This window comes from Girardinichthys multiradiatus, chromosome 20 (assembly GCF_021462225.1).
Source record: "Girardinichthys multiradiatus isolate DD_20200921_A chromosome 20, DD_fGirMul_XY1, whole genome shotgun sequence".
Lineage (NCBI taxonomy): Eukaryota > Metazoa > Chordata > Actinopteri > Cyprinodontiformes > Goodeidae > Girardinichthys > Girardinichthys multiradiatus.
Window position 1 is genome coordinate 50195621 of NC_061812.1, and position 26237 is coordinate 50221857.

The 26237-nt window shown below is 42.5% G+C and overlaps 1 protein-coding gene and 1 long non-coding RNA gene across 3 annotated transcripts in view; one reads left to right on the forward strand and one right to left on the reverse strand.

Moving 5' to 3' along the window:
- acad9 (acyl-CoA dehydrogenase family, member 9) overlaps positions 1-13928 on the forward strand; it is a 29173-nt gene extending 15245 nt beyond the window's left edge. The window contains exons 16-18 of the mRNA XM_047348029.1: positions 2154-2282; positions 6516-6588; positions 13418-13928. Of these exons, the coding sequence (XP_047203985.1) occupies positions 2154-2282; positions 6516-6588; positions 13418-13518 (303 nt within the window). The 3' untranslated portion in view covers positions 13519-13928. The remainder of the gene's footprint in view (positions 1-2153; positions 2283-6515; positions 6589-13417) is intronic.
- Positions 103-24991, reverse strand: LOC124857005. 2 transcript variants are annotated; one of them, XR_007035473.1, is made up of 4 exons: positions 24942-24991; positions 22148-22229; positions 17693-17940; positions 103-1955 (listed from the first exon to the last, which is right to left on the reverse strand). It is a non-coding gene; the product is annotated as an uncharacterized LOC124857005 (long non-coding RNA). The 2 variants fall into 2 exon arrangements; XR_007035472.1 differs by lacking the exon at positions 103-1955 and having other exon boundaries at positions 16380-17940.
- Between the last annotated feature and the right edge of the window lie 1246 nt (positions 24992-26237).

The window sequence follows — 26237 nt, forward strand, 5'->3', positions numbered from 1 at the left end:
TTCTGTACTTTTCACTTGCTGGGTGGTCTGATTTCACAGAGTCCTCATAGATGGAGTTGTCTATCTGTGGTGCTACACAAATCACTTATGCTTAAACAAAACTGCATCCAACTCTTTATTTTGTAGCATCCCTACAAACTAACAGTCCTGAACAGGCAGGAAGTGTATTAAGGGCAACAAGAAGAACTCAGAGCTCATCATCAGCGTTCTCTATCCGTCTGGACCATGAACGTCTCTAACGTCATTGTGGTGCTCCAGGAATTCTCCTCTGTGGTCACGCGTAGTTTATCCCAACATGATGAGAAGTACCACCATCTTGGATCTACTCTCACTAGTCTTCACTGACTAGTCTCATCCAGCAGTTTCCGACATTTTGCTGATTTTTTGGAAGAAAGCAGCTGGATCACCGAGACGACAGACACTCCCTGGTTCTATCTGTTCCTTGTTACATGACCAGAGTCAGAGATTGTGCAGTCTGCAGAGGACTGCTGTCTGTTGTCTCATTAAACTCAAACAGACACAAACTTCAATCATTACATCTGCAACTGCTACATCAGATCTTTCTGGATTAGGCTCGAGGTGCCAGGGAACTTCAAGGTGGCAGTGAGGGGTAAAAATCCAGCATCTCCAAGTAGTTCCCTTCACTCTGAGAATCCTTTCCATCCTCTAAATGCTTCAACAACATTGATGAGACTTTAGCATCTCCTGGATCTGCTGGACCTTGTTTTTGTGCTCCAGAATCTGGTTGTGTTGCTGCTCATCCAGGTGAAGGTCTTCTCTGTTGTTGCCCAGAGGTTTTTTGGTTGACTGTAGTCTGCAGATGCAGATTAGTGAGACTAACTAATGCCCAGGTCAACATGTTCAACCAACACAGCCTTTTTGTTTTCTTACAGTCACTTAAAGGCCTCGCTGGATGTTGTTGGTCCTAAAAGCCGTTCAACACCAGCTCCAGTGGTGGAGTGGGTCCTCTATAAAAGGTGGCTGCTTTGCATACAATAACAGAGCAAAACATGGGCTCCCACCACTTGGCTTCGTTAAGGCCCGCCCAGTTTTTGTCAAAATGCAATTGGTCACTTTTAAAACAGTCAGTCTATGGAAGTTTTTGGGGTAGCTCTTCCTTGCTTCTAACCAATGACTGGGTCAGAGACAAATGGATCTCCAGGGACAAACTGCTTTCCTGATTCATTTTAAAGGGACTTACATAGAAAATGTAAATAGCTTAGACTAAAAAGAGAAGAAGAGAAAAATTAGCACATTGAATGTAAGATTTCTTAAACATAAATCAACATGTGGAGACTTCTCTGAAAGCCTTGAAGGTTCCTCTCTGCCTCGGAAACATACGAGTTACGTTACGCATTTTCTGATGCATCGTCATCCCTGAACCTCGACTTATTCCTTGTTTTTGGTGTGAGCGGACAAAATCTATCTTCTCCCCATTTCCTAAGCCTGAAGCTCATTAAATATTTCTGCATATCGGATCTTGGTGCTCTTGGTCCTTTTCTGAGTTGCTAACTAGCGGCAACCTGTCCGTTTGACATACCCCTGTTAGATTTTCTGGCTCTAAACTATATGTGGCCTTTAAGCACTGCTAACCAGTGTGATTAGGAGGGGGTGAATGTGGGCACAGTCATGTGGAACCTTCATGTGTCATTTATTTATAGGACTGTATTGTCTTCAGTAGGCCTGTATGATTTGCATTGGCTTTTAATGGGCTGGTCATTGACGAGGACAGTCTGTCACTGCCCCAAGCAAAGAGCAAGTAGTGTTCTTCTTCATAGGCTCCAAGTGGACTGTGTTAAAACTGCGTTGCCAGTAGAGACCATGTGATGGGTCTCAGCTGTGATGATCCGTTGTACATTCAGGGAGATATGCTGTTGGAAAATCTTGTAGTCCAACAATCGAAACGTTTCTTGAGACCTGGCGTAAGTTCAATACTGCTCCATGATGCCTAAAACCTAGAGCCAGAAGAGAAGCAGACAGTAGCTACTCACATACATGGTCCAGGTTTGGAATGTTGCTGCTGAGGTCTGTCATGCAGTGTTTTACCACCCAGCTCCCTCTGGGTTTCCTAGTGTTAAAGTATACAGGAATAGGATCAAATACAACAGTGCCTCACAGTAATACTGTTTCTTTACCCCCCCTCCTCATGTCAGAGCATAGTGGATGAACAGCTGGTCCTGAAGAGGGTAGCAGACATACTGATCAACCTCTACGCCATGACGGCTGTCCTGTCCAGAGCCAGCCGCTCCATCAGCATTGGCCTCAGGAATCACGACCATGAGGTGTGTGTGTTACACAGGAGATCGGCTAAATGACAGCTTTCATCTGGATTCTTTTTAAAGTGGGGCTCTATGTAGATCTTATGAGCAGGTAACATCAGCTGTAGATGGGTCTCTTGAACTTTTCCATATTACAACTACAAACATAAACGTACACTGCTCAAAAAAAAATAAAGGGAACACTTAAGCAACATACAGGTCCTTCTCAAAATATTAGCATATTGTGATAAAGTTCATTATTTTCCATAATGTCATGATGAAAATTTAACATTCATATATTTTAGATTCATTGCACACCAACTGAAATATTTCAGGTCTTTTATTGTCTTAAAACGGATGATTTTGGCATACAGCTCATGAAAACCCAAAATTCCTATCTCACAAAATTAGCATATTTCATCCGACCAATAAAAGAAAAGTGTTTTTAACGTCAACCTTCAAATAATCATGTACAGTTATGCACTCAAAACGTGGTTGGGAATCCTTTTGCAGAAATGATTGCTTCAATGCGGCGTGGCATGGAGGCAATCAGCCTGTGGCACTGCTGAGGTCTTATGGAGGCCCAGGATGCTTCGATAGCGGCCTTTAGCTCATCCAGAGTGTTGGGTCTTGAGTCTCTCAACGTTCTCTTCACAATATCCCACAGATTCTCTATGGGGTTCAGGTCAGGAGAGTTGGCAGGCCAATTGAGCACAGTGATACCATGGTCAGTAAACCATTTATCAGTGGTTTTGGCACTGTGAGCAGGTGCCAGGTCGTGCTGAAAAATGAAATCTTCATCTCCATAAAGCTTTTCAGCAGATGGAAGCATGAAGTGCTCCAAAATCTCCTGATAGCTAGCTGCATTGACCCTGCCCTTGATAAAACACAGTGGACCAACACCAGCAGCTGACACGGCACCCCAGACCATCACTGACTGTGGGTACTTGACACTGGACTTCTGGCATTTTGGCATTTCTTTCTCCCCAGTCTTCCTCCAGACTCTGGCACCTTGATTTCTGAATGACATGCAGAATTTGCTTTCATCCGAAAAAAGTACTTTGGACCACTGAGCAACAGTCCAGTGCTGCTTCTCTGTAGCCCAGGTCAGGCGCTTCTGCCGCTGTTTCTGGTTCAAAAGTGGCTTGACCTGGGGAATGCGGCACCTGTAGCCCATTTCCTGCACACGCCTGTGCACGGTGGCTCTGGATGTTTCTACTCCAGACTCAGTCCACTGCTTCCGCAGGTCCCCCAAGGTCTGGAATCGGCCCTTCTCCACAATCTTCCTCAGGGTCCGGTCACCTCTTCTCGTTGTGCAGCGTTTTCTGCCACACTTTTTCCTTCCCACAGACTTCCCACTGAGGTGCCTTGATACAGCACTCTGGGAACAGCCTATTCGTTCAGAAATGTATTTCTGTGTCTTACCCTCTTGCTTGAGGGTGTCAATAGTGGCCTTCTGGACAGCAGTCAGGTCGGCAGTCTTACCCATGATTGGGGTTTTGAGTGATGAACCAGGCTGGGAGTTTTAAAGGCCTCAGGAATCTTTTGCAGGTGTTTAGAGTTAACTCGTTGATTCAGATGATTAGGTTCATAGCTCGTTTAGAGACCCTTTTAATGATATGCTAATTTGGTGAGATAGGAATTTTGGGTTTTCATGAGCTGTATGCCAAAATCATCCGTATTAAGACAATAAAAGACCTGAAATATTTCAGTTAGTGTGCAATGAATCTAAAATATATGAATGTTAAATTTTCATCATTACATTATGGAAAATAATTAACTATATCATAATATGCTAATATTTTGAGAAGGACCTGTAAAGCCAGGGCTACAATGGAATGGTTTAAAACAAAACATATTCATGTGTTAGAATGGCCCAGTCAAAGTCCAGAAGTAAACCCAATCGAGAATTCATGGCAAGACCTGAAAGCTGCTGTTAAGAAACGCTCTCCATCTAATCTGGCTGAGCTTGAGCTGTTTTACAAAGAAGAATGGGCAAGAATTTCAGTAGACTAGACGTGCAAAGCTGGTAGAGACATACCCTAAAAGACTTGCAGCTGTAATTGCAGCAAAAGGTGGTTCCACAAAGTATTGAATCAGGGGGGCTGAATACTTTTGCACAATGCCCTTTTCAGTTTTTTACTTGTAAAAAAAATAAATCATGTATAATTTCTGTTCCACCGAACAATTGTGTTTGGTCTTTCACATAAAATTCCAATAAAATATATTTATGTTTGTGGTTATAATGTGACAATATGTGGAATGGTTCAAGGGGTATGAATACTTTTACAAGCTATTGTATAAAGCTGTGAGGATGCATTAGAACAGGGGTGGGCAACTCCAGGACTGGAGGGCCAATGTCCTTCATCTTAGAATTGTTCTTGATCAGGTTCTGCACAGGCCCAGCACTGAGCCATACGTTTGATTCAGGTGTGTTGGACCAGGGACACCGACCCCTGAGGACTTGAGTTCCCCTCCCCCGCTTTAGAAACAGATCAACAGTAATTATGTTTTTCTTTAGTTTAGACACAGAGCTGTAAGAAAATACAGGGGTTGGACAATGAAACTGAAACACCTGTCATTTTAGTGTGGGAGGTTTCATGGCTAAATTGGACCAGTCTGGTAGCCAGTCTTCATTGATTGCACATTGTACCAGTAAGAACAGAGTGTGAAGGTTCAATTAGCAGGGTAAGAGCACAGTTTGGCTCAAAATATTGAAATGGACACAACACTATGCGTGACATACCAGAGTTCAAAAGAGGACAAATTGTTGGTGCACATCTTGCTGGCGCATCTGTGACCAAGACAGCAAGTCTTTGTGATGTATCAAGAGCCACGGTATCCAGGGTAATGTCAGCATACCACCAAGAAGGACGAACCACATCCAACAGGATTAACTGTGGACGCAAGAGGAATATATATATATATATATATATATAGCCAAAACTTTGGTCATTCATGCCAATGCCAAACGTTGGTTTCAATGGTGCAAGGAGCGCAAATCCTGGGCTGTGGACAATGTGAAACATGTATTGTTCTCTGATGAGTCCACCTTTACTGTTTTCCCCACATCCAGGAGAGTTACGGTGTGGAGAAGCCCCAAAGAAGCGTACCACCCAGACTGTTGCATGCCCAGAGTGAAGCATGGGGGTGGATCAGTGATGCTTTGGGCTGCCATATCATGGCATTCCCTTGGCCCAATACTTGTGCTAGATGAGCGCGTCGCTGCTAAGGACTACAGAACCATTCTTGAGGACCATGTGCATCCAATGGTTCAAACATTGTATCCTGAAGGCGGTGCCGTGTATCAGGATGACAATGCACCAATACACAGTTTCAGTTTCATTGTCCAACCCCTGTATTTACACCCCTTACAGCTTTCTGTTGTTTCTATCTTTTTGACCCACTTAAATGTTTCAGAGCATCAAACAGATTTTAATGTCAAAGATAACATGATTTCATTGAGTAAAGGCAAACAGCTCTCTAAACAAAACTTCCTTCAGTCCTACTAATTCCTGGTTTCAAGGTTCCATATTTAATATTGTTCACTTTTGTGGAAATATCTTCCATAAGATTAAAGCAAACTTTAATATTTAATATTTTAAAATGAACACAAAGGAAAAGCAGGAAATCCAGACAGTGAGAACTTCTCAGACCTTCTCAGCCTCCTGAGACCAACTTGTCATGTGTTTTTTGGAATGAAAATTTTCTAGACCTGGTCATGAGGTTTGAAGATCCACAGCAGGTCCATTGTGTTCCAGAATCACTTTAGTTTAATACTGTGGACAAGTTAAAAGCTGCAGAAGGAGCTCATTTGTATTTCTGTCCAGTTTCTGCCTCTTACCCCACTCTGCTGGGCTGTCTTCCTGGGCTAGTTTCAGCAGAGGTTTAAGTGAAGGATGCAGGATGAAAGGACAAATCAGAACCAGAAATGCAGAACAGGGCTTTGGGTCTCCTCCAGCACATGTTGGTTCTAGCTGCTCTGAGCAGTTCCCCTGCAGGAACAAGCCTGAAGCTCAGGGCACGTAAATTCTCTAATCCAGTTTCTGCTTCATCCAAGGCAGATAATCAACACCTTGTTTTTTAAACCCAAACTGTGTAAACACAGCACAAACAGGAGAAGAAACTGTTCCACGAACTTCTTCATTTAATGTCAGTGAATCTGTGGTGTTTTCATGAACATATAGAACTGTGGTGTTTTCCAGTCTGACCCACTGCATTTTTTCATGAACCCTGCTGTGATGCTGTTTCTTCCAGGTGCTGCTCGCAAACACATTCTGCAACGACACCTTCTTCAAGAACAATTACTTCATAGTTCAGCTGCAGAAACGTAGGTGAAACACTATGTGAGAACAGTCCTGTGCAACATGGTAGCTCAATAGCCTTGTACTGGTCCTTCTCAAAATATTAGCATATTGTGATAAAGTTCATTATTTTCCATAATGTCATGATGAAAATTTAACATTCATATATTTTAGATTCATTCCACACTAACTGAAATATTTCAGGTCTTTTATTGTCTTAATACGGATGATTTTGGCATACAGCTCATGAAAACCCAAAATTCCTATCTCACAAAATTAGCATATCATTAAAAGGGTCTCTAAACGAGCTATGAACCTAATCATCTGAATCAACGAGTTAACTCTAAACACCTGCAAAAGATTCCTGAGGCCTTTAAAACTCCCAGCCTGGTTCATCACTCAAAACCCCAATCATGGGTAAGACTGCCGACCTGACTGCTGTCCAGAAGGCCACTATTGACACCCTCAAGCAAGAGGGTAAGACACAGAAAGAAATTTCTGAACGAATAGGCTGTTCCCAGAGTGCTGTATCAAGGCACCTCAGTGGGAAGTCTGTGGGAAGGAAAAAGTGTGGCAGAAAACGCTGCACAACGAGAAGAGGTGACCGGACCCTGAGGAAGATTGTGGAGAAGGGCCGATTCCAGACCTTGGGGGACCTGCGGAAGCAGTGGACTGAGTCTGGAGTAGAAACATCCAGAGCCACCGTGCACAGGCGTGTGCAGAAAATGGGCTACAGGTGCCGCATTCCCCAGTCCTGGGCTACAGAGAAGCAGCACTGGACTGTTGCTCAGTGGTCCAAATTACTTTTTTCGGATGAAAGCAAATTCTGCATGTCCTTCGGAAATCAAGGTCCCAGAGTCTGGAGGAAGACTGGGGAGAAGGAAATGCCAAAATGCCAGAAGTCCAGTGTCAAGTACCCACAGTCAGTGATGGTCTGGGGTGCCGTGTCAGCTGCTGGTGTTGGTCCACTGTGTTTTATCAAGGGCAGGGTCAATGCAGCTAGCTATCAGGAGATTTTGGAGCACTTCATGCTTCCATCTGCTGAAAAGCTTTATGGAGATGAAGATTTCATTTTTCAGCACGACCTGGCACCTGCTCACAGTGCCAAAACCACTGGTAAATGGTTTACTGACCATGGTGTCACTGTGCTCAATTGGCCTGCCAACTCTCCTGACCTGAACCCCATAGAGAATCTGTGGGATATTGTGAAGAGAACGTTGAGAGACTCAAGACCCAACACTCTGGGTGAGCTAAAGGCTGCTATCGAAGCATCCTGGGCCTCCATAAGACCTCAGCAGTGCCACAGGCTGATTGCCTCCATGCCACGCCGCATTGAAGCAGTCATTTCTGCAAAAGGATTCCCGACCAAGTATTGAGTACATAACTGTACATGATTATTTGAAGGTTGACGTTTTTTGTATTAAAAACACTTTTCTTTTATTGGTCGGATGAAATATGCTAATTTTGTGAGATAGGAATTTTGGGTTTTCATGAGCTGTATGCCAAAATCATCCGTATTAAGACAATAAAAGACCTGAAATATTTCAGTTGGTGTGCAATGAATCTAAAATATATGAATGTTAAATTTTCATCATGACATTATGGAAAATAATGAACTTTATCACAATATGCTAATATTTTGAGAAGGACCTGTATATGCTGTGGAATTTCCACAGCAAAGCCCAGTCTGGAAGGCTTATAGATGAACAATTCAGAGAAATACTAAGGACCATTTAAAGCTTAAAAAAACCAACAAAAACATCTTAAAATCAAACCTGAAAGACTCAGAAAGCCAATGCAGCTCTCATTCTGGTCCTCTCAAGAAGATGTGCAGCTAAGTTTTGGATTCATTGAAGAGATAACGGGTGCTTATTTGGAAGAGCAGAGTGAGGACCATTACAATAGTATATTGGCTATGTTCTTTAAGGGAAGAAATGCTATCTTTGTTCCATTGTTAAAAATAACTCCAAGATTCTTTACAACACTTAATGGGTGGAATAGCAGTGGATTTCATTTGATTCAGATATTTTGGAAAGGAGATGCATTGAAAAGTTGCAGAATAGAAGGTCTGGAGAGCTGGACTTGGGTGCCTCTGGTGTGAAGTCTACCTGGTAGTATGGTAGTATGTATCAAAGGCATAACCTAGATCAAGGTTACATCTAAGATCTTTCTAACTTTTACCAGTGCTGTCTCTGGACAGCGGTTAGCCCTGAATCCAGACTGATAGTCCTAAGAACTACTGTTATCTTAAAAAGTCATTTAGTGATTTCATTGATTAAAAATGAGTTTTTCTAAAATTCAAGGAAACCCAGCAGATTGCATCGAGTCAGTGACTTGCAGCATTCACTCCTCCTAGATGAGCATGTCGAGACAGTGGAAAGGAACCAGGCTCAGTGTGAGCAGCCATCTGCCATGACCAACAGGACGATGGAGAGAACATAGCATACACACAAAGAAACACAGAAGCACTGATCTAGGTGTACTTTCTATGTGGAAGAAAAGTAAAACGTTAAAGGCAGTAGTGGTTCCTTCAGTGGCTTCGTCTAGGAGAGAAAAACACCCAAGCAGATTAAATCTGAGCCAGTTTTCAAGTCTAGGGTGTGAAAGAGAGCACCTAGCTACATCTAGGAGAGAGACGGGGTTTAACACTGAAGGACAGCGTCTAATCTGTAGGAGAACGTGAAATTGTTAGCCACAGTAGCTCAGCCGTTGTGGGCAGCCTCATCAATAGCAATTCAATTCAATACAAAAATACTTTATTTATCCCAAAGGGAAATTAAATGTTGTTATAGCTCATATTATGAAGGTTTCCTCAAAGAGTCGTTGTAGATGCTGATGGCTGTGGGCAGGAAGGATCTCCTGTAGCGCTCCGTCTTACAGCAGATCTGAAGAAGCCTCTGACTGAAGACACTCTGTTGTTGTAGGACAGTCTCATGAAGAGGATGCTCAGGGTTCTCCATAATGTTCTTCATTTTATGAAGAATCCTTCTTTCCACAATGATCTCCAGAGGTTCCAGAGGAGTCCCCAGAACAGAACCAGCCTTCTTTATCAGCTTGTTGAGCTTTTTTAAGTCCCTGGTTCTGATGCTGCTTCCCCAGCAGATGATGGTAGAAGAGATCACACTCTCCACAACAGACTTATAGAAGATATGCAGCATCTTGCTGCAAACACCAAAGGACCTAAGCTTCCTCAAGAAGTACAGTCTGCTCTGTCCCTTCTGGTATATGGCTTCAGTTCAGCAAGGTGGCCCCACAGTCCAAAAAGTAATGCGATGTGACCCAAACAAAACAGCAATGGAGAACCTGCTGCTCAGTCTGCGGCTGTTGTCAGACTCTGAGTGAAAGAAGAGCCAGAGAACAGATGAGGGTAAGCTAACGCTACCTAATTCTAGCTTGCTTTAGTGGTCATATACAGAATAAGCCCTGCGTACAACGATTTAACGGTTGAAGATATTAGTTATTAAAATATGCTGTGACTAGTGATGCCGCCCCCTAGTCAATCAGTGAACGACAGTCTTCTGACTTCGTGTTTTCAGCATGGGTCAGATCGCTTGGAACTGCAAGCAAGCAGGTACTAAAAATAGTTACAGTTCCACATAATCGTTACTAATGGAAAAGCCTAAAACGTGAGTAGAGCCGTTCCAAACTGTTCTGAGCAGGGACTAGTGGAAAATGGGGCATAAAATATCTGTGTCCCATTCTGCTTTTCTGCTATTCTGCCTTGCAATTATCCAGGGGTGAACGAAGGAAATTCTAGAAACCTGTAAAAAAAAAAAAAAAAAACATAAAGGTTATTAACTTTACTATGAGAGGCCAATTTAATTATAAACTGGTTGGACCAGAACATCTTAAAAAAAGAAACTGCTTAGTCGGTCATTCAAAGACGACAACTTCTGTCTTCTATAAATTTAGAAATCCTCTCAAGGTTGCAGTTATCCCTGTTGCTGGTGCACCTTTTCCATCCACTTAACTTTCTATGAATATGCTTGGATACAGCACTCAGTGAACAACCAGCTTCTTAAGCAATGACCTCTTGTGGCTTCTCCTCCTTGTGGAGAGTGTCAATGAATCATCTGTCCAGTTGGCAGTCTTCCCCATGATTGTGTCACCTACTGACCTCATCCAGACTGAGAGACCAATGAGAGGCTCAGGAAACCTTTGCATGTGTTTGGAGTTAATTAGCTGATCAGGACAACATGAGTTTTCAATATATAACTTTTTCATGATATTCAAATTTTTTGAGATGCTGAATTTTGGGTTTTCATTATCTGTAAGCCATTATCATCTAAATTACAAGATATAAAGGCTTGAAATATTTCACTCTGTGTTATAAATCTATATAGTGAGTTTAACTTTCTGAAATGAGGTACAAAAAATATTGAACTTTGTCACGATATTCAATTTTTTCACATGTACCATAGTGATTTAGTGGTGATTGTCAACAATGAAACGGCAGGTTTCAGGTAACTGCATGGCTGACTGTAAGCTGGATGTCTCAGGATGTCTCGTACAGTAAAATCATTTACAGTAAAAATATACAGAAGTGATCAGAGATTCTGGAATCTGGATGATTGGATTGAATCGACTTCTTTTGTAAAGTGCCTGGAGACGACATGTGTTGTGAAATTGCGTTACTTAGGTGGTCTGTAGACTATCCTGCTGGAAGTGGAAGTATTGCTAAAACTATGAGAAGACGATCCATCTAAGGGGATGTTCTTCAGAGCCGGAGCTGCTGATAGTGTTATGGATGTCCCTCATCCCCCTCACCCTTTCATTGTTGATGTAATGTCTGCTGGTGTAGCTTCACTGAGTGAGATCAGAGCATCTGTGCCGAGACACATAAGGTCTGGTTTGTTGTCCAAGATCAGCTGATTTATAAGAAAGGCCGTGTTTAAAAGCAGTCTTACATTTAAAAGTGTCATGTTCAAGCAGCCATACAGTTCAGGATTGATGGTTGAGTGTAGACACGCATGCCAATTACAAAAGGATGTAAAAACTATGCTTACTCCAAGAAAAGGCTAAAATAAACAATAAAACTGTTTTGTGAGGGGAGCAGGCTGACTGAAGCCATGGGATAAGTCAGGGGCAGTCTGCTAGAACAGATTATGTCCCGCTCAAAGGTAAAGATAAGACGGGAGATGTCCTAAAGCCTGATAAGACCAGGTCTTAAAACCTCACACTTAGTTGTGTTGATTGTTCCAATGTGCAGAACTATTATTTAGAAAGGCCAGGATCTGTTGGACCATACCCAGGACCTTGGCTCCAGGAAAACAGTATGTGGTGGATACTCTGGACTTTTTGTGTCTGATGATGGATTCACTGATTAGCAGGAGAAGAGACAAAACACTGACCAGAGGAACCTGGAGGGTGGAGGTTATAAATCGGTTTTCATCTGAATGTACCCAACATGTTTCTTCTGACTGGGAGAAATATTAATGTTTTAGAGCAGCCCAGCCAGAACCAAGTCCTGAACCTGATAATCTGTGGAGGGAGCTAACGATTAAAGTGATGGGAAGGAGACCTTGCCACCTGAAAGAACTGGAACTCATCACCAAAGATAATCCATCAAAATACCAGAAGAAACGTGCAAAACTTTGCTCCGCTATTAGAAGAAGGGCTTGGTTGTTGGAGTATGACGAAAAATGTGTCCACTGATTATTGAAAAGGCTATAAATCATTTTCAACATGACATTTTTCATAAAATGTAAATAAAAACAGATGGATATATATATATATTTTAATTAATCCTTATTTTCCATTGTTTTAATCCGGTTGTGTGTTTAGGGTGGTTGTCCTGCTGGAAGATGAACCTCCACCCTTGTCTCAGGTCTTCTGCAGCCTCTGATAGGTTTACTTCCAGAATTGTCCTGGATTTAGCTCCATCCATCTTCCCATCAGCTCTGACCAGCTTCCCTGTTTTCGCTGAAGAAAAAAGCACTCCCACAACATGATGCTGCCACCACCATGTTTCATAGGGGACATGGTGTGTTTAGGGTGGTGCATATTGTTAGTTTTCCTCCACATAGTGTTTTACATGTTGCCCAAAAAGTTCAGATTTGGTCTTATTGAGCAGAACAGCTTCTTCCACATGTTCGCTGTGTCTCCTACATGGCTTGTGGCAAATTGCAAACAGAACATTGTCTGGCTTTCTTCTTGCCGTTCTTCCTTAAAGACCAGATTTGTGGAGTGAATGACTAATAGTTCTCCTGTCAACAAACTCTTCCCCGAACCTATGGATCTCTGCAGCTCCTCCAGTGTTACAGTGGGCCTCCTGGCTGCTTCTCTGATTAATGCTCTCCTAACCCAGCCTGTCAGTTTAGGTGGACCTCCATGTCTTGGTAGGTCTGCAGGTCCATCCTCTTTCCATGTTCAGATGATGGATTGAACAGAGCTCTGGAAGATGTTCAAAGTTTGGGATGTTGTTGTTGAACCGAATCCTGCTGTAAACTTCTTCACAACCTTCTCCCTGAACCTGTCTGCTAGGTTCCTTGGTCTTCATGATGCTGATTGTTCTCTAATGTTCTCTAAAGAACCTCTGAGGCCAGAAACAGAAGAGCTGCATTTATACTCACAGCTAGATTCTGTTTACTGATCAGGTTCTTTCTGAAGGCAGGTGGCTGCCCTGGATTTTATTTTAAGCAAAGGAGGCTGAATAAAAAATGCCACATTTTTATTTGTAAAATGATCATTTTCGCTCCACATTACAGTGATGCTTTACTTTGTGTTGATCTGTTAATAAATGAATGAGAACAAATGTCAAAAGGTTCAAAGGGTGTAAATATTTTTTCAAAGCTCTGTAATCTGTGACCCAATCCAGACTAAACTGTCTCTTTTTTCATTCTGTGTTTTCTCCAGATGCTCCAGAAAACAACGATGCCAGCATCAAGAAGATCGCTAAGGCAGTCTTGGAGAACAGATCTTATATCTGCTCACATCCTCTTGAAAGATCATACTGAGTTCTCTCCTCTGACATTAGACGTGTCTTTCTAAGCATATCAGACTTACTACATTTTGTCAAATGTGGCTGGAGAGAAAACATGAGATCAAGCTTTTAGTGAAAGGAAACGATCCTAAGTGTTCTTTAACAATCTGTCAGTGAAGAAAATGTAAAAAAAAAATAAGCCAGTTTGGTAGAGAAAGTCCGGTTTTCTTGTAATCTGCTCAGTGTAACATGTTCAAAATCTGATCACGTGTGTTTCTCCAAGTTGGATTAAGTCTCCTAGAAAGTAAAGCTGGTGTTCTCATCAGTCGGAACCAAGGAGCCTGCTGCTCCAGGAAGGAATTGTGATGCTCATCTACAGTTCTAGTGAAAGGTTGTTGCATCTGTGAGGTTTTGAACCTTTTAGAATAAAATGTGTAATTTGAATTAATTATCTGTGGTTTTTACTGGATCTGGGAACTACATTGTTTCTGCTGCTAATCCCACAGTGCATGCTGGGATTGTTGAAGTTAACAGGCGGTGGCTTATTTTCACGTAAAAAAGCAGAATCATGTATGCAAATGCGTGGTTGGTTCATAACATTATGACCACCTACCTAAAATAGTGTTGGTCCAAATTTTGCTGTGAAAACGGGCCTGACCCAAAGAGACATGGATTCTTCTAGAACCTGGCACCAAGACATGCAGCAGATCCATTAAGTCCTTCAGGTTGTTCCGTGGATTGGACTTGTTTGTCCAGCTTATCCCACAGATGCTCTGCTGGATACGATCTGGGGAATTTGAAGGCCAAGTCAACACCCGACCCATTCCTGAACCCTTCCTGGTCTGCAGCGTGGAGCATTATCCTGCTGAAGGAGGCTCTACTGTATCCACCCCAGGCTGTCTGTAACTATGCAGCAACATATGCACCATCATTAACCTCTTCAGTAGTTTAAGCTTGTCTGTTGAATTGGACCACCAGGCCCACCTTCACATCTCACAGTCATTAGGAAACCTTGGCCAACCATCCTTGAATCACTTCTTGACAGATGCTGACCAGGAACCCTCCACATGAGATGCAGTTTTGGAGACCGTCTTCTAGCCTTAAGAATGTTTCTCATATCCTTCCTTTCTCAGCTTTCCTGTTTCCAACACATCAGATCCGATAACAAAATGTCCACTAGCTTGTCAAAGGACTTGTTGAAGGACGAATTCAGCAGATGTTGGACATGCTGATTGTAGTGGATTCCTCTCTGAAAACCTGAGTAAAATGGGTTGTTGCAGGCGTTCCTCAGAAGAACAGTTGGTCGGAGAAAGAAAAGATAAACTCCTGATCAAATTCTTAAGACCAGTTAAAAAATGTTAAGTATTTGCATTTTCCGTTGTTCGACCTCAAGAACATCAGAAGTAGAGTTTCACAGCATTAAAAGAAGGAATGGGAGCAGATAATTTATTAACAACTGCATTGCCCAACCAGTTAGATAGACTACAAGCATGTCTTGAAGACATAAAAACTTGGATGACTTCAAATTTTCTTCTTCTAAATTCAGACAAGACAGAGGTTGTCGTCTTTGGACCGGAGTCTTTAAAAAAGAAACTTCTTAGTCAATCACTTAACCTGGATGGCATTAAATTGACCTCCAGTAATAAAGTAAAAAATCTTGGTGTTATTTTTGACCAGGACATGTCATTTAAATCCTATATTAAACAAGTTTCTAGTATTTCCTTCTTTCACCTCCCGAACATTGCCAGAAGTAGAAATATCCTATCTAGGAGTGACGCTGAAAAACTAGTCCATGCATTTGTTACTTCAAGGCTGGACTATTGTAATTATTTACTATCAGGATGTCAACAAAAAGGCAGTTAAAAGCTTTCAGCTGATTCAAAATGCTGCAGCAAGAGTTCTGATGAAAATTAAAAAGAGAGATGATATTTCTCCTATTTTAGCTTCCCTTCATTGGCTCCCTGTTAAATCCAGAATAGAATCGTCTGTGAGGCAGACACCCTGTCTACTTTTAAGGCTAGGCTTCAAACTTTCCTTTTGATAAAGCTTATAGTTAGAGTGGCTTAGGTTATCCTGAACTATCTCTGTAGTTATGCTGCTATAGGCTTAGGCTGCTGGAGGACATAATGACCACTTTCACCCTCTTCGCTACATTCTCATACTACTCGCCAATTTTGCACTATTTTCTGTTATTTCAGTTTTTAACTTTATGTTTTTGCTCTTTTCTCTTCCTAGAAGCTACACCCGGCCTGACTCTGTGTCTACCTGTGACACCTTTCTGGAGAGGGGAATCGTCCGAGCTTCTGCTGGCAACAACTTAATGCTCACCCTCTACAGATGATCCACATGGCCCTGTCTTTCAGTGTTTAACCCTTTCTCTCTCCTAGACATGGCTACTGACTGAGCTTTTACTGTAACTAATTATATGTGCTCTCTTTCAGACTCTAACCTTGAAAACTGGCTCAGAGTTTATCTGTTCTTTCTTTCTAGATGAAACGACTAAAGGAGCTACATCCATTAACATTTACTTTTCCTTTCCATAGAAAGTACTCCTGGATCAGTGCTTCTTTGTTCTCTTTGTGTCTCTGCTCTGTTCTCTCAAACCTCCAGTCGGTCGTGGCAGATGGCCGCTCACACTGAGCCTGGTTCTGGTTCTGCTGGAGGTTTCTTCCTGTTAAAAGGGAGTTTTTCCTCTCCACTGTCGCTACATGCATGCTCAGTATGAGGGATTGCTGCAAAGTCAACGCCATTGACTGTCCACTGTCTCTACATGCTCATCCAGGAGGAGTGAATGCTGCAAGTCACTGACTGGATGCAATCTGCTGGGTTTCCTTAGACAGAAAAACTTTTTATCCAATTTGAATAAATAACTGAATCTGACTGCACTGTTCAATGGTTAGAATTAATTGGAATGTATGAACCTGACTGTTGTGAAGTGCCTTGAGACGACATATGTTGTGAATTGGCGCTATATAAATAAAACTGAATTGAATTGTATTCAACTCAAACATGTTCTGTCAGGCTGACCACAGCCTTTGGCCAAAATCTACCAAAAATATGGATTCCCTGTCATTTCCTGTCAAGTATTCACACTGTCAAGGCTTCCTGTTGGCACAGGTGAAAAAGCTCACTGTCTTTGAACGTAGCTGGATTGTTAAGCTACATAAGCAAAGCCTCTCCCATCGCTGCTGGGGTTAGTGTAGTAAGACAATCATTTTGTCTGTCCATTAAGACACAGGACGATACGTAACCCAAATTAAGGCCAGTACTGGTGCTGACTGAGCACAATAACCATCAGACAACATCAGTGAGGGAAGGGCTTCAAAAACAAAGAACTTCTTCAAAGGCCATGTTTCCTTCAACACCACAGAAATGCCTGTTTGGACTTTACGCGGTGAGCACCCAGCATGGGACATTGGAAGGTTAAAGTAAATTTTATTCTAACCTTCATGGTTCTGATGGCTTCCAACGTTACCGTCAAGACAAGGAGATCCCACCTGAGATGTTTACTACGAAGGACAGGATTAATTTGGTAGCCTTTTTCTTTCAATGGAACACTGGAGTTTCAGGTTGTGCAGGTGTTGCAGCAGGTATGTCTTATGATTGAGGGCCCTTGTTTGCTTAGTAATTACTGGATTTTTCAACAGGACAATGCTGCAGTTCACAATGCCTGCCTGAGAAAAGGACTTCTTCCAGGAGAATAACGTCACTCTTTTGAACCATCCTGCGTGTTTGTGTTAGAGAACTTTTGGGGTACAGAAACCTGTGGGGTGACATCAAACATTTTGTTCTGAGGTAAACCCGAGAATTCAGAGGACGACAGTAAACGTTTGGAGAGAAAACAACAGCATAATATTCCGTTTTCCTCACTTCCTGTAGACTGAACACATCGGATCATGTTTTCATTCGGATTAGGGACTGCAGTGTTCCCAATGCATTTGGGTTTGTATAAAAGCTTTTATCAGGATTTTGAGCTTTACTCACCTTTTTAAACACACTGCTGTTATTTTAAGCACAGCAGTTTAAACAGGCAATAGTTTATTATATTTAGGCTACAATAACCAAGAACAACACTTGTTATCCATTAACCACTAACTGTAGAATGCTGTTTTAGGTCCACTATGTAAATATGAGCTTGTATTGTTGTTATAATGCATGTTCCTACAGAAATGTAAAGGAAACCCAGAGGGAGGGCTGATCATCTGTACCTTCACCGTCATGTCAGGGCTTCTTCAGCTCCTCTGTAAAGGAATCTTGAGTTTTCACTGTGTTTCTCCTCATGTCCCACTTGAACTGTGGGTCAGGACCATTTCCTGGTGGGTCGTTGTTACTGACATCAGGAAACCGCCTCTTCAGCTAGTGACAGGACTGAGTTCTGGTTGTTTGGAGCAGTTCCTGCTACAGACCGTCACCTGAGGAGTGCTCACCCTTAGCTCCGAGCCTGTAGGGCTTCATCCTGTTTACAGAAGAGATGGGCTGAGACAAACACAGCAAGACTAAACCTAACAGATATAATAAGAGAGTTCATTTCTTCCTGAGCAAAGCTCTTTCCAGTGTTGTGTGGGAGAGGGCTATTTTATGCAAACTGGCAGATATTTCACCATCTGGAGCTTCCATCAAAATATGTCAATAAGGCCCTTCAGCACTGGGAAAAAGCTTCCAGCCCCGCCCACACACTCCTAGGAAAATATTCACTGTTTGGACAGATACTTCTTGCATAGAGCTAGAACTTTGTATCTAGTAGCTTTTAAAACTACGTTTATCCTGTCTTTAAGAACCATTTGAACCAAACACAGCAAAGCCATAGAAGAAGAACCACCACAAAGTTCATTTTAGCCAGATGAGTTGGATTTAGCTGGTTTTTATACCGTATTGCAATTTTTTTACGTGGCAATGATGGATTACAGGATTTTTTCATGGGCTTTTAAATATGAAAAATGTATCTAGCAGAACTTCTTCAGCAGGATAATGTCTGTATTTGATGGTTCATATGATAAGAGGTCTCAATGAGATAGTTTACAGGCAGCTTTATATTGAGAAAGTCTAAATAAAGTTTTACTGCTTACACCACAGCTCACTATCTGAAGCACATGTGTTGTTTTCTGCTCCAGCAGAGTAATGAGTCAATCTCAAATTGCAATAAAGTGGTTCTCATCTGTGTAAAACCTTTTTGAAATGCTTCAACCACTCCATGTCGTGCCTCTTAAAACTAACTAAGTTAAAACCAAACAAATTAGTTACAGTGTCTTCTAGAATTGCACCGCTCAAGGTGGCAGCAGGTTGGAGTAGCTCTGTTACTTTTGATTCTGATTTATTCTTTTTTGGGAACTATGCCTCTTGTGGTGGATACAGTTGATTTTTTTTGGACAACTGTCCACTCCAGTGTCGGATGCTGTGCAGCTTGGAGGATTTTTCTTAATAATTTCTATTTTTGGACATTTGTTATGATGCATTGCCATGGCAACGGGGTTGTTTCTTACAACCGGGAGCAGCTGATTAATATCTCAAAAGCTCAAATAATACTTCAGCTACAACCCCAAATCCCTGATGAGTTGAAAAGGAGACGCCGTGGATGCAGAGCAGGAGCTAAGAGAAGAGAGAGAAGGAGGAAGTTCAAACCATCTCTTCCGTCGATTTTGATGGGCAATGTGAGATCGTTGGGAAACAAGTTGGATGAACTCCAAGCCCTACAAAGGACCCAGCCAGAGTACCGGGCATGCAGTATCATGTGTTTTACTGAGACATGGCTGCAGGATCATATCCCCGACTCCAGCGTCTCTCTGACGGGCTTTTTAACCATACGAGCAGACAGAGATTTAAAGAGGAGCGGCAAATGTAAAGGAGGTGGACTGGCAATACTTGTGAACAACAGATGGTGTAATCCAGGACATGTTACTGTGAAGTGTCATCTCTGCAGTCCAGATATTGAACTGTTGGCAGTAAGTTTTCGTTCATATTATTTACCTAGAGAGTTCACCAGTGTTATTTTGGCAACAGTTTACATTCCACCTTCCGCTGTTGCTGACACTGCATGTGATGCCATCAGCTCAGTTGTTGCTAAGCTACAGACACAAAACCCCAATGCTTTTGTGGCAATTTCTGGTGATTTTAACCACGCTTCAATCTCTGCTACACTTCCAACGTTTCAACAGTTTGTCAGCTGCTCTACCAGAGAAAACAAAACATTGGATTTGTTTTATGCAAATGTCAAGGACTCGTGCATCTCTACAGCAAGACCTCCTCTTGGCAAATCAAATCACAATCTTGTTTTTCTCTGCTCAAAATATAAGCCCCTTGTTCAGAGGCCACCTGTAACAAAGAGGACAGTGAGAAAATGGTTACAGGAAGCTGAAGAAGCTCTGCAAGGTTGCTTTGAGGCTACAGACTGGGACGCACTGTGCCAGCCACATGGAGAGGACATCAATGCCATGACTGAGTGTGTAACCGACTATATAAACTTCTGTGTGGATAACATCATCCCCACCAGAACCGTGAGATGCTTCCCCAATAACAAACCTTGGATCACCAGTGACCTGAAGGACCTGCTTAACAAGAAAAAAAGAGCCTTCAGAGAGGGAAACAGAGAATTATTGAGGAGTTTACAGAAGCAACTTAAAGTCAAGATAAGAGACAGCAAGGAGGTGTACAAGAAGAAGCTGGAGAGCAAGCTCCAGCAAAACTATATCAGAGATGTGTGGACAGGGATGAAGAAGATCACAGGCTTCAAGCAGAAGGATGATCAGACTGATGAAGGTCTGGACAGAGCCAATGAACTTAACATATTCTTCGATAGGTTCAGTTCAGAAACAAGCTTCGCATCCTCCACTCCTGCTCACAGCCAAACACACATTCCACCTTCCTTTCACACACAGGACCCACAGCTGTCCAGTAACAACTCACATTTTTTATCTTCCACCTCAGCCCTAGACCCTTCTGCTTCTACATGTTTGCCTTCAACCATATCAGAAGATGCTGATGCTTCCTTTGCTTCCCCCTTCCACCTGTGTGTCTCAAGAAGTCAAGTGAAGATGCAACTGGAGAGACTGAATAGGAATAAGGCTGCAGGTCCAGATCATGTCAGCCCTAGAGTCCTGAAGGCCTGTGCAGAGCAGCTCTGTGGGATTCTGCAGCACCTCTTCAACCTTAGCCTGGCCCAGAAGAAGGTTCTGGTGTTGTGGAAGACCTCCTGTCTTGTTCCGGTACCAAAGAAAACTCAACCATCAGTCCTCAATGACTATAGACCTGTTGCCCTGACATCTCACATCATGAAGGTCCTAGAGAGACTCCTGTTGGCCCACCTGAGTAAGCAAACAGTAAACTATCAGGACCCCCTTCAGTTTGCTTATCACTGTGGAGTTGGAGTTGAAGATGCCATCATACACCTGCTTCAACAAACCCACTGTCATCTGGACAAAGCCAGCAGCACTGTGAGGATCATGTTCTTTAATTTCTCCAGTGCATTTAATACAATCCAACCTGATTTGCTTTGTCAGAAACTCCAGAAGACTCAGGTGGAGGCCTCAACAATCTCCTGGATCAAAGACTACCTGACAAACAGACCACAGTTTCTGAGACTGAAGGGTTATGAGTCTAACCAGGTAGTCAGCAGCACAGGAGCACCACAGGGGACGGTACTCTCACCATTCCTTTTCACTCTGTACACCTCAGACTTCCAGTACAAGACAGACTCCTGTCATCTGCAGAAATACTCAGATGATTCTGCAGTCGTTGGGTGGATCAGAGATGGACAAGAAGCTGAGTACAGGAAAGTGGTGGACCACTTTGTGGCATGGTGTGGAAACAATCATCTCATTTTGAATGTGACTAAAACAAAGGAGATGATTGTAGATTTTAAGAGAAACAGGAATAAGTCAAAAACTATTTCTATCGTGGAAGAAGAAGTGGAGGTGGTGGAGGAGTATAAATACCTCGGTGTTCACCTGGACAACAGACTAGAGTGGAGATGCAACTGTGAAGCCATCTACAAGAAGGGACTACAAGAGCAGACTGTACTTCTTGAGGAAGCTTAGGTCCTTTGGTGTTTGCAGCAAGATGCTGCATATCTTCTATAAGTCTGTTGTGGAGAGTCTGATCTCTTCTGCCATCATCTGCTGGGGAAGCAGCATCAGAACCAGGGACTTAAAAAAGCTCAACAAGCTGATAAAGAAGGCTGGCTCTGTTCTGGGGACTCCTCTGGAACCTCTGGAGATCATTGTGGAAAGAAGGATTCTTCATAAAATGAAGAACATTATGGAGAATCCTGAGCATCCTCTTCATGAGACTGTCCTACAACAACAGAGTGTCTTCAGTCAGAGGCTTCTTCAGATCTGCTGTAAGACGGAGAGCTACAGGAGATCCTTCCTGCCCACAACCATCAGCATCTACAACGGCTCTTTGAGGAAACCTTCATAATATGAGCTATAACAACATTTAATTTCCCTTTGGGATTAATAAAGTATTTTTGAATTGAATTGAATTGAATTCAAACAGTATCTTTGAACTTCTTCCCAATTTTGTTTCATTGCATCCACAAACTGCAATGTATTTTATGTTGTAGATCAACTCAAAGTAGTGCATAATTGTGAAGCTGAAGAACATGATTTGTGGTTTTCTTTACGTATGAAATCTGAAAAGTGTGATGTGCATTTGTATTCAGTACTTACTAGAACCATTCTTCTCTGCAGGTCTTGTCCCTTATGGTAACTCTGGAGGAGCTCCAGACATCCACAGCTCAGGTGGGACAATCTGTCAACAGAACTATTAATCGTGCATTCTACAAATCTGGGATCTAATTTGTGAAACATTGTGTAGGATCTATAATAAAAGTGTACATACACCCAAAAGCCAAAAACGTTGTATCCCTATGAAAATCCAGACTTATAAAACTATGCGCACGCACACCAGCAAGCCATTTCCCCTTAATGAATCACAGCTATGTCTTAACGTTTAGGTACAGGTTCTGCCTCATGTTCTGCCCTTCACATGCCCACATTCAACCATAAATGGTGAATGCAAAGCAGCTCATGAATGTCAACGTGTATTTAAATGAGCTAGCTGATCAATGTTATTCTATGGTTAACGATGGCAACCACGGAGAAAAGAGTAAAGAAAGGCAATTTCACAGAGGCAGAAATCAAGGTGTTGATGAGTGAGGTGGAGAGTCAAAAAATTATGTTTGGCACCCATGGTGGAGGGAAGTCTGATGTATGGACTGGTCATATTAACAACGCCATCCAGGACGGCAGGTATTATTGCACTTAGTGCTGACTGCGATATCCCAAACCTATGGATAATTTTATAGAATTATGTTGTTCCTAAAGTGGCTTCAGGCAGAGTGTTAATTAATTGATCATTAAGTTAAACACACAGCTGTGGGCTAATTGGTGCTGGTAAAAGCCAGTTACCAGGAACGTCAATGTGGTTAACACCTGTATCTGAACAGGGATGGTGTGGTTCCAGCGGGTCGGTCCAATAAAAGAAAAGTGTTTTTAATACAAAAAACGTCAACCTTCAAATAATCATGTACAGTTATGCACTCAATACTTGGTCGGGAATCCTTTGGCAGAAATGACTGCTTCAATGCGGCGTGGCATGGAGGCAATCAGCCTGTGGCACTGCTGAGGTCTTATGGAGGCCCAGGATGCTTCGATAGCGGCCTTTAGCTCATCCAGAGTGTTGGGTCTTGAGTCTCTCAACGTTCTCTTCACAATATCCCACAGATTCTCTATGGGGTTCAGGTCAGGAGAGTTGGCAGGCCAATTGAGCACAGTGATACCATGGTCAGTAAACCATTTACCAGTGGTTTTGGCACTGTGAGCAGGTGCCAGGTCGTGCTGAAAAATGAAATCTTCATCTCCATAAAGCTTTTCAGCAGATGGAAGCATGAAGTGCTCCAAAATCTCCTGATAGCTAGCTGCATTGACCCTGCCCTTGATAAAACACAGTGGACCAACACCAGCAGCTGACACGGCACCCCAGACCATCACTGACTGTGGGTACTTGACACTGGACGTCTGGCATTTTGGCATTTCCTTCTCCCCAGTCTTCCTCCAGACTCTGGCACCTTGATATCCGAATGACATGCAGAATTTGCTTTCATCCGAAAAAAGTACTTTGGACCACTGAGCAACAGTCCAGTGCTGCTTCTCTGTAGCCCAGGTCAGGCGCTTCTGCCGCTGTTTCTGGTTCAAAAGTGGCTTGACCTGGGGAATGCGGCACCTGTAGCCCATTTCCTGCACACGCCTGTGCACGGTGGCTCTGGATGTTTCTACTCCAGACTCAGTCCACTGCTTCCGCAGGTCCCCCAATGTCTGGAATCGGCCCTTCTCCACAATCTTCCTCAGGGTCCGGTCACCTCTTCTCGTTGTGCAGCATTTTCTGCAGCACTTTTTCCTTCCCACAGACTTCCCACTGAGGTGCCTTGATACAGCACTCTGGGAACAGCCTATTCGTTCAGAAATGTCTTTCTGTGTCTTACCCTCTTGCTTGAGGGTGTCAATAGTGGCCTTCTGGACAGCAGTCAGGTCGGCAGTCTTACCCATGATTGGGGTTTTGAGTGATGAACCAGGCTGGGAGTTTTAAAGGCCTCAGGAATCATTTGCAGGTGTTTAGAGTTAACTCGTTGATTCAGATGATTAGGTTCATAGCTCGTTTAGAGACCCTTTTAATGATATGCTAATTTTGTGAGATAGGAATTTTGGGTTTTCATGAGCTGTATGCCAAAATCATCCGTATTAAGACAATATAAGACCTGAAATATTTCAGTTAGTGTGCAATGAATCTAAAATATATGAATGTTAAATTTTCATCATTACATTATGGAAAATAATGAACTTTATCACAATATCCTAATATTTTGAGAAGGACCTGTATTTGTTTATTGGCTAGTTAAATCAAACTTATTTTTTACCTGAACATGATTGTCTCTGGATTGTACCTGGAATCAGAAATTATAATGCTAACTGAATTATAAATAAACTTTTAAAACATATAGCACGTTTCTTCATTAAAAATTAATATTGAAAAGTTTATTTATTCTCAATCACTCTCCAGCGATACAGTTGGATTACATAAAACTGTCCATTTATTTTGGTTAACTTTAATATCACCTGAAATGTTAAATAGATTTTCAGTAACAATTAAAATAATAACATAAACTGTTAGAAATCACTTGTGTTAAACGTTCACTGTGATGACTGCCAGCGGGAGCTTAGTGCCGATAGTCCGGTCAGATTTCTCCGAGTTTAGCTCACCTCACCGCCGGTAGGGCTGGCGAGGCGAGCCAGTTACTACGGTGGGAACGGAAAACTCCGAACACGTCGGAGCACGTTTGAAATTAAGCGATGTCTTGATAAATCAAGCAGATATTTCACGTCTACATAGTTATATTCCCGCACTAAAAATATTGTAGAAGTTAATTTGTGTCACAGAAAGTGTAATTTTCCACAATTTACTCACAGCTTTTGTTGCTATGGTCCGCCATGGCTTCCCCTGCTTGACCAATCCGCTTCGACCCGCAATGAATGATGGGAAATGATGGGCCGCGAAGGATACTCACGACCCATCCTTCAAATCGGGCAAAATAAGGACACATTTGTCGGCCGCATTTGAGGGAGTCATGATTCATGAATTGGGACAGCCTTCGTCGCCGCGCTGTGACGTAATCGGCCAACAAATACGGCCTTCGAAGGATGCAGCCCCTGAGGCTGACTTCCGGGTCATCCTCGGCGTTGGTACATTCCCTTTCCGGTTGATTTTGTCAAATGTAAATTTGTTTTGGTACTTGTAAAAGTGCTTTGCGCCCCCCGGCCACCGTAATTAACACATAAGGTGTGAGGCAATAACCCTGATTGCTGTAAACATTTAAATACCATGGTGACACTCGTGCGTAATGCTGTGTGATGGATGCACTTGCACTGCTGGAAGACCTTGCAAATGGAAGAATTAGGAGTGAACGCGTTTTCAGGGATCACCAAGATTTGCTGACCCATGATGATGACTGGATAATTTGCTGATTTAGATTCCCTAGAGCATTGCTCTTGGATCTATGTGCTGAACTGTGTCCAGTATTGGAGAGACCGACCCGCTGGAACCACACCATCCCTGTTCAGATACAGGTGTTAACCACATTGACGTTCCTGGTAACTGGCTTTTACCAGCACCAATTAGCCCACAGCTGTGTGTTTAACTTAATGATCAATTAATTAACACTCTGCCTGAAGCCACTTTAGGAACAACATAATTCTATAAAATTATCCATAGGTTTGGGATATCGCAGTCAGCACTAAGTGCAATAATACCTGCCGTCCTGGATGGCGTTGTTAATATGACCAGTCCATACATCAGACTTCCCTCCACCATGGGTGCCAAACATAATTTTTTGACTCTCCACCTCACTCATCAACACCTTGATTTCTGCCTCTGTGAAATTGCCTTTCTTTACTCTTTTCTCCGTGGTTGCCATCGTTAACCATAGAATAACATTGATCAGCTAGCTCATTTAAATACACGTTGACATTCATGAGCTGCTTTGCATTCACCATTTATGGTTGAATGTGGGCATGTGAAGGGCAGAACATGAGGCAGAACCTGTACCTAAACGTTAAGACATAGCTGTGATTCATTAAGGGGAAATGGCTTGCTGGTGTGCGTGCGCATAGTTTTATAAGTCTGGATTTTCATAGGGATACAACGTTTTTGGCTTTTGGGTGTATGTACACTTTTATTATAGATCCTACACAATGTTTCACAAAT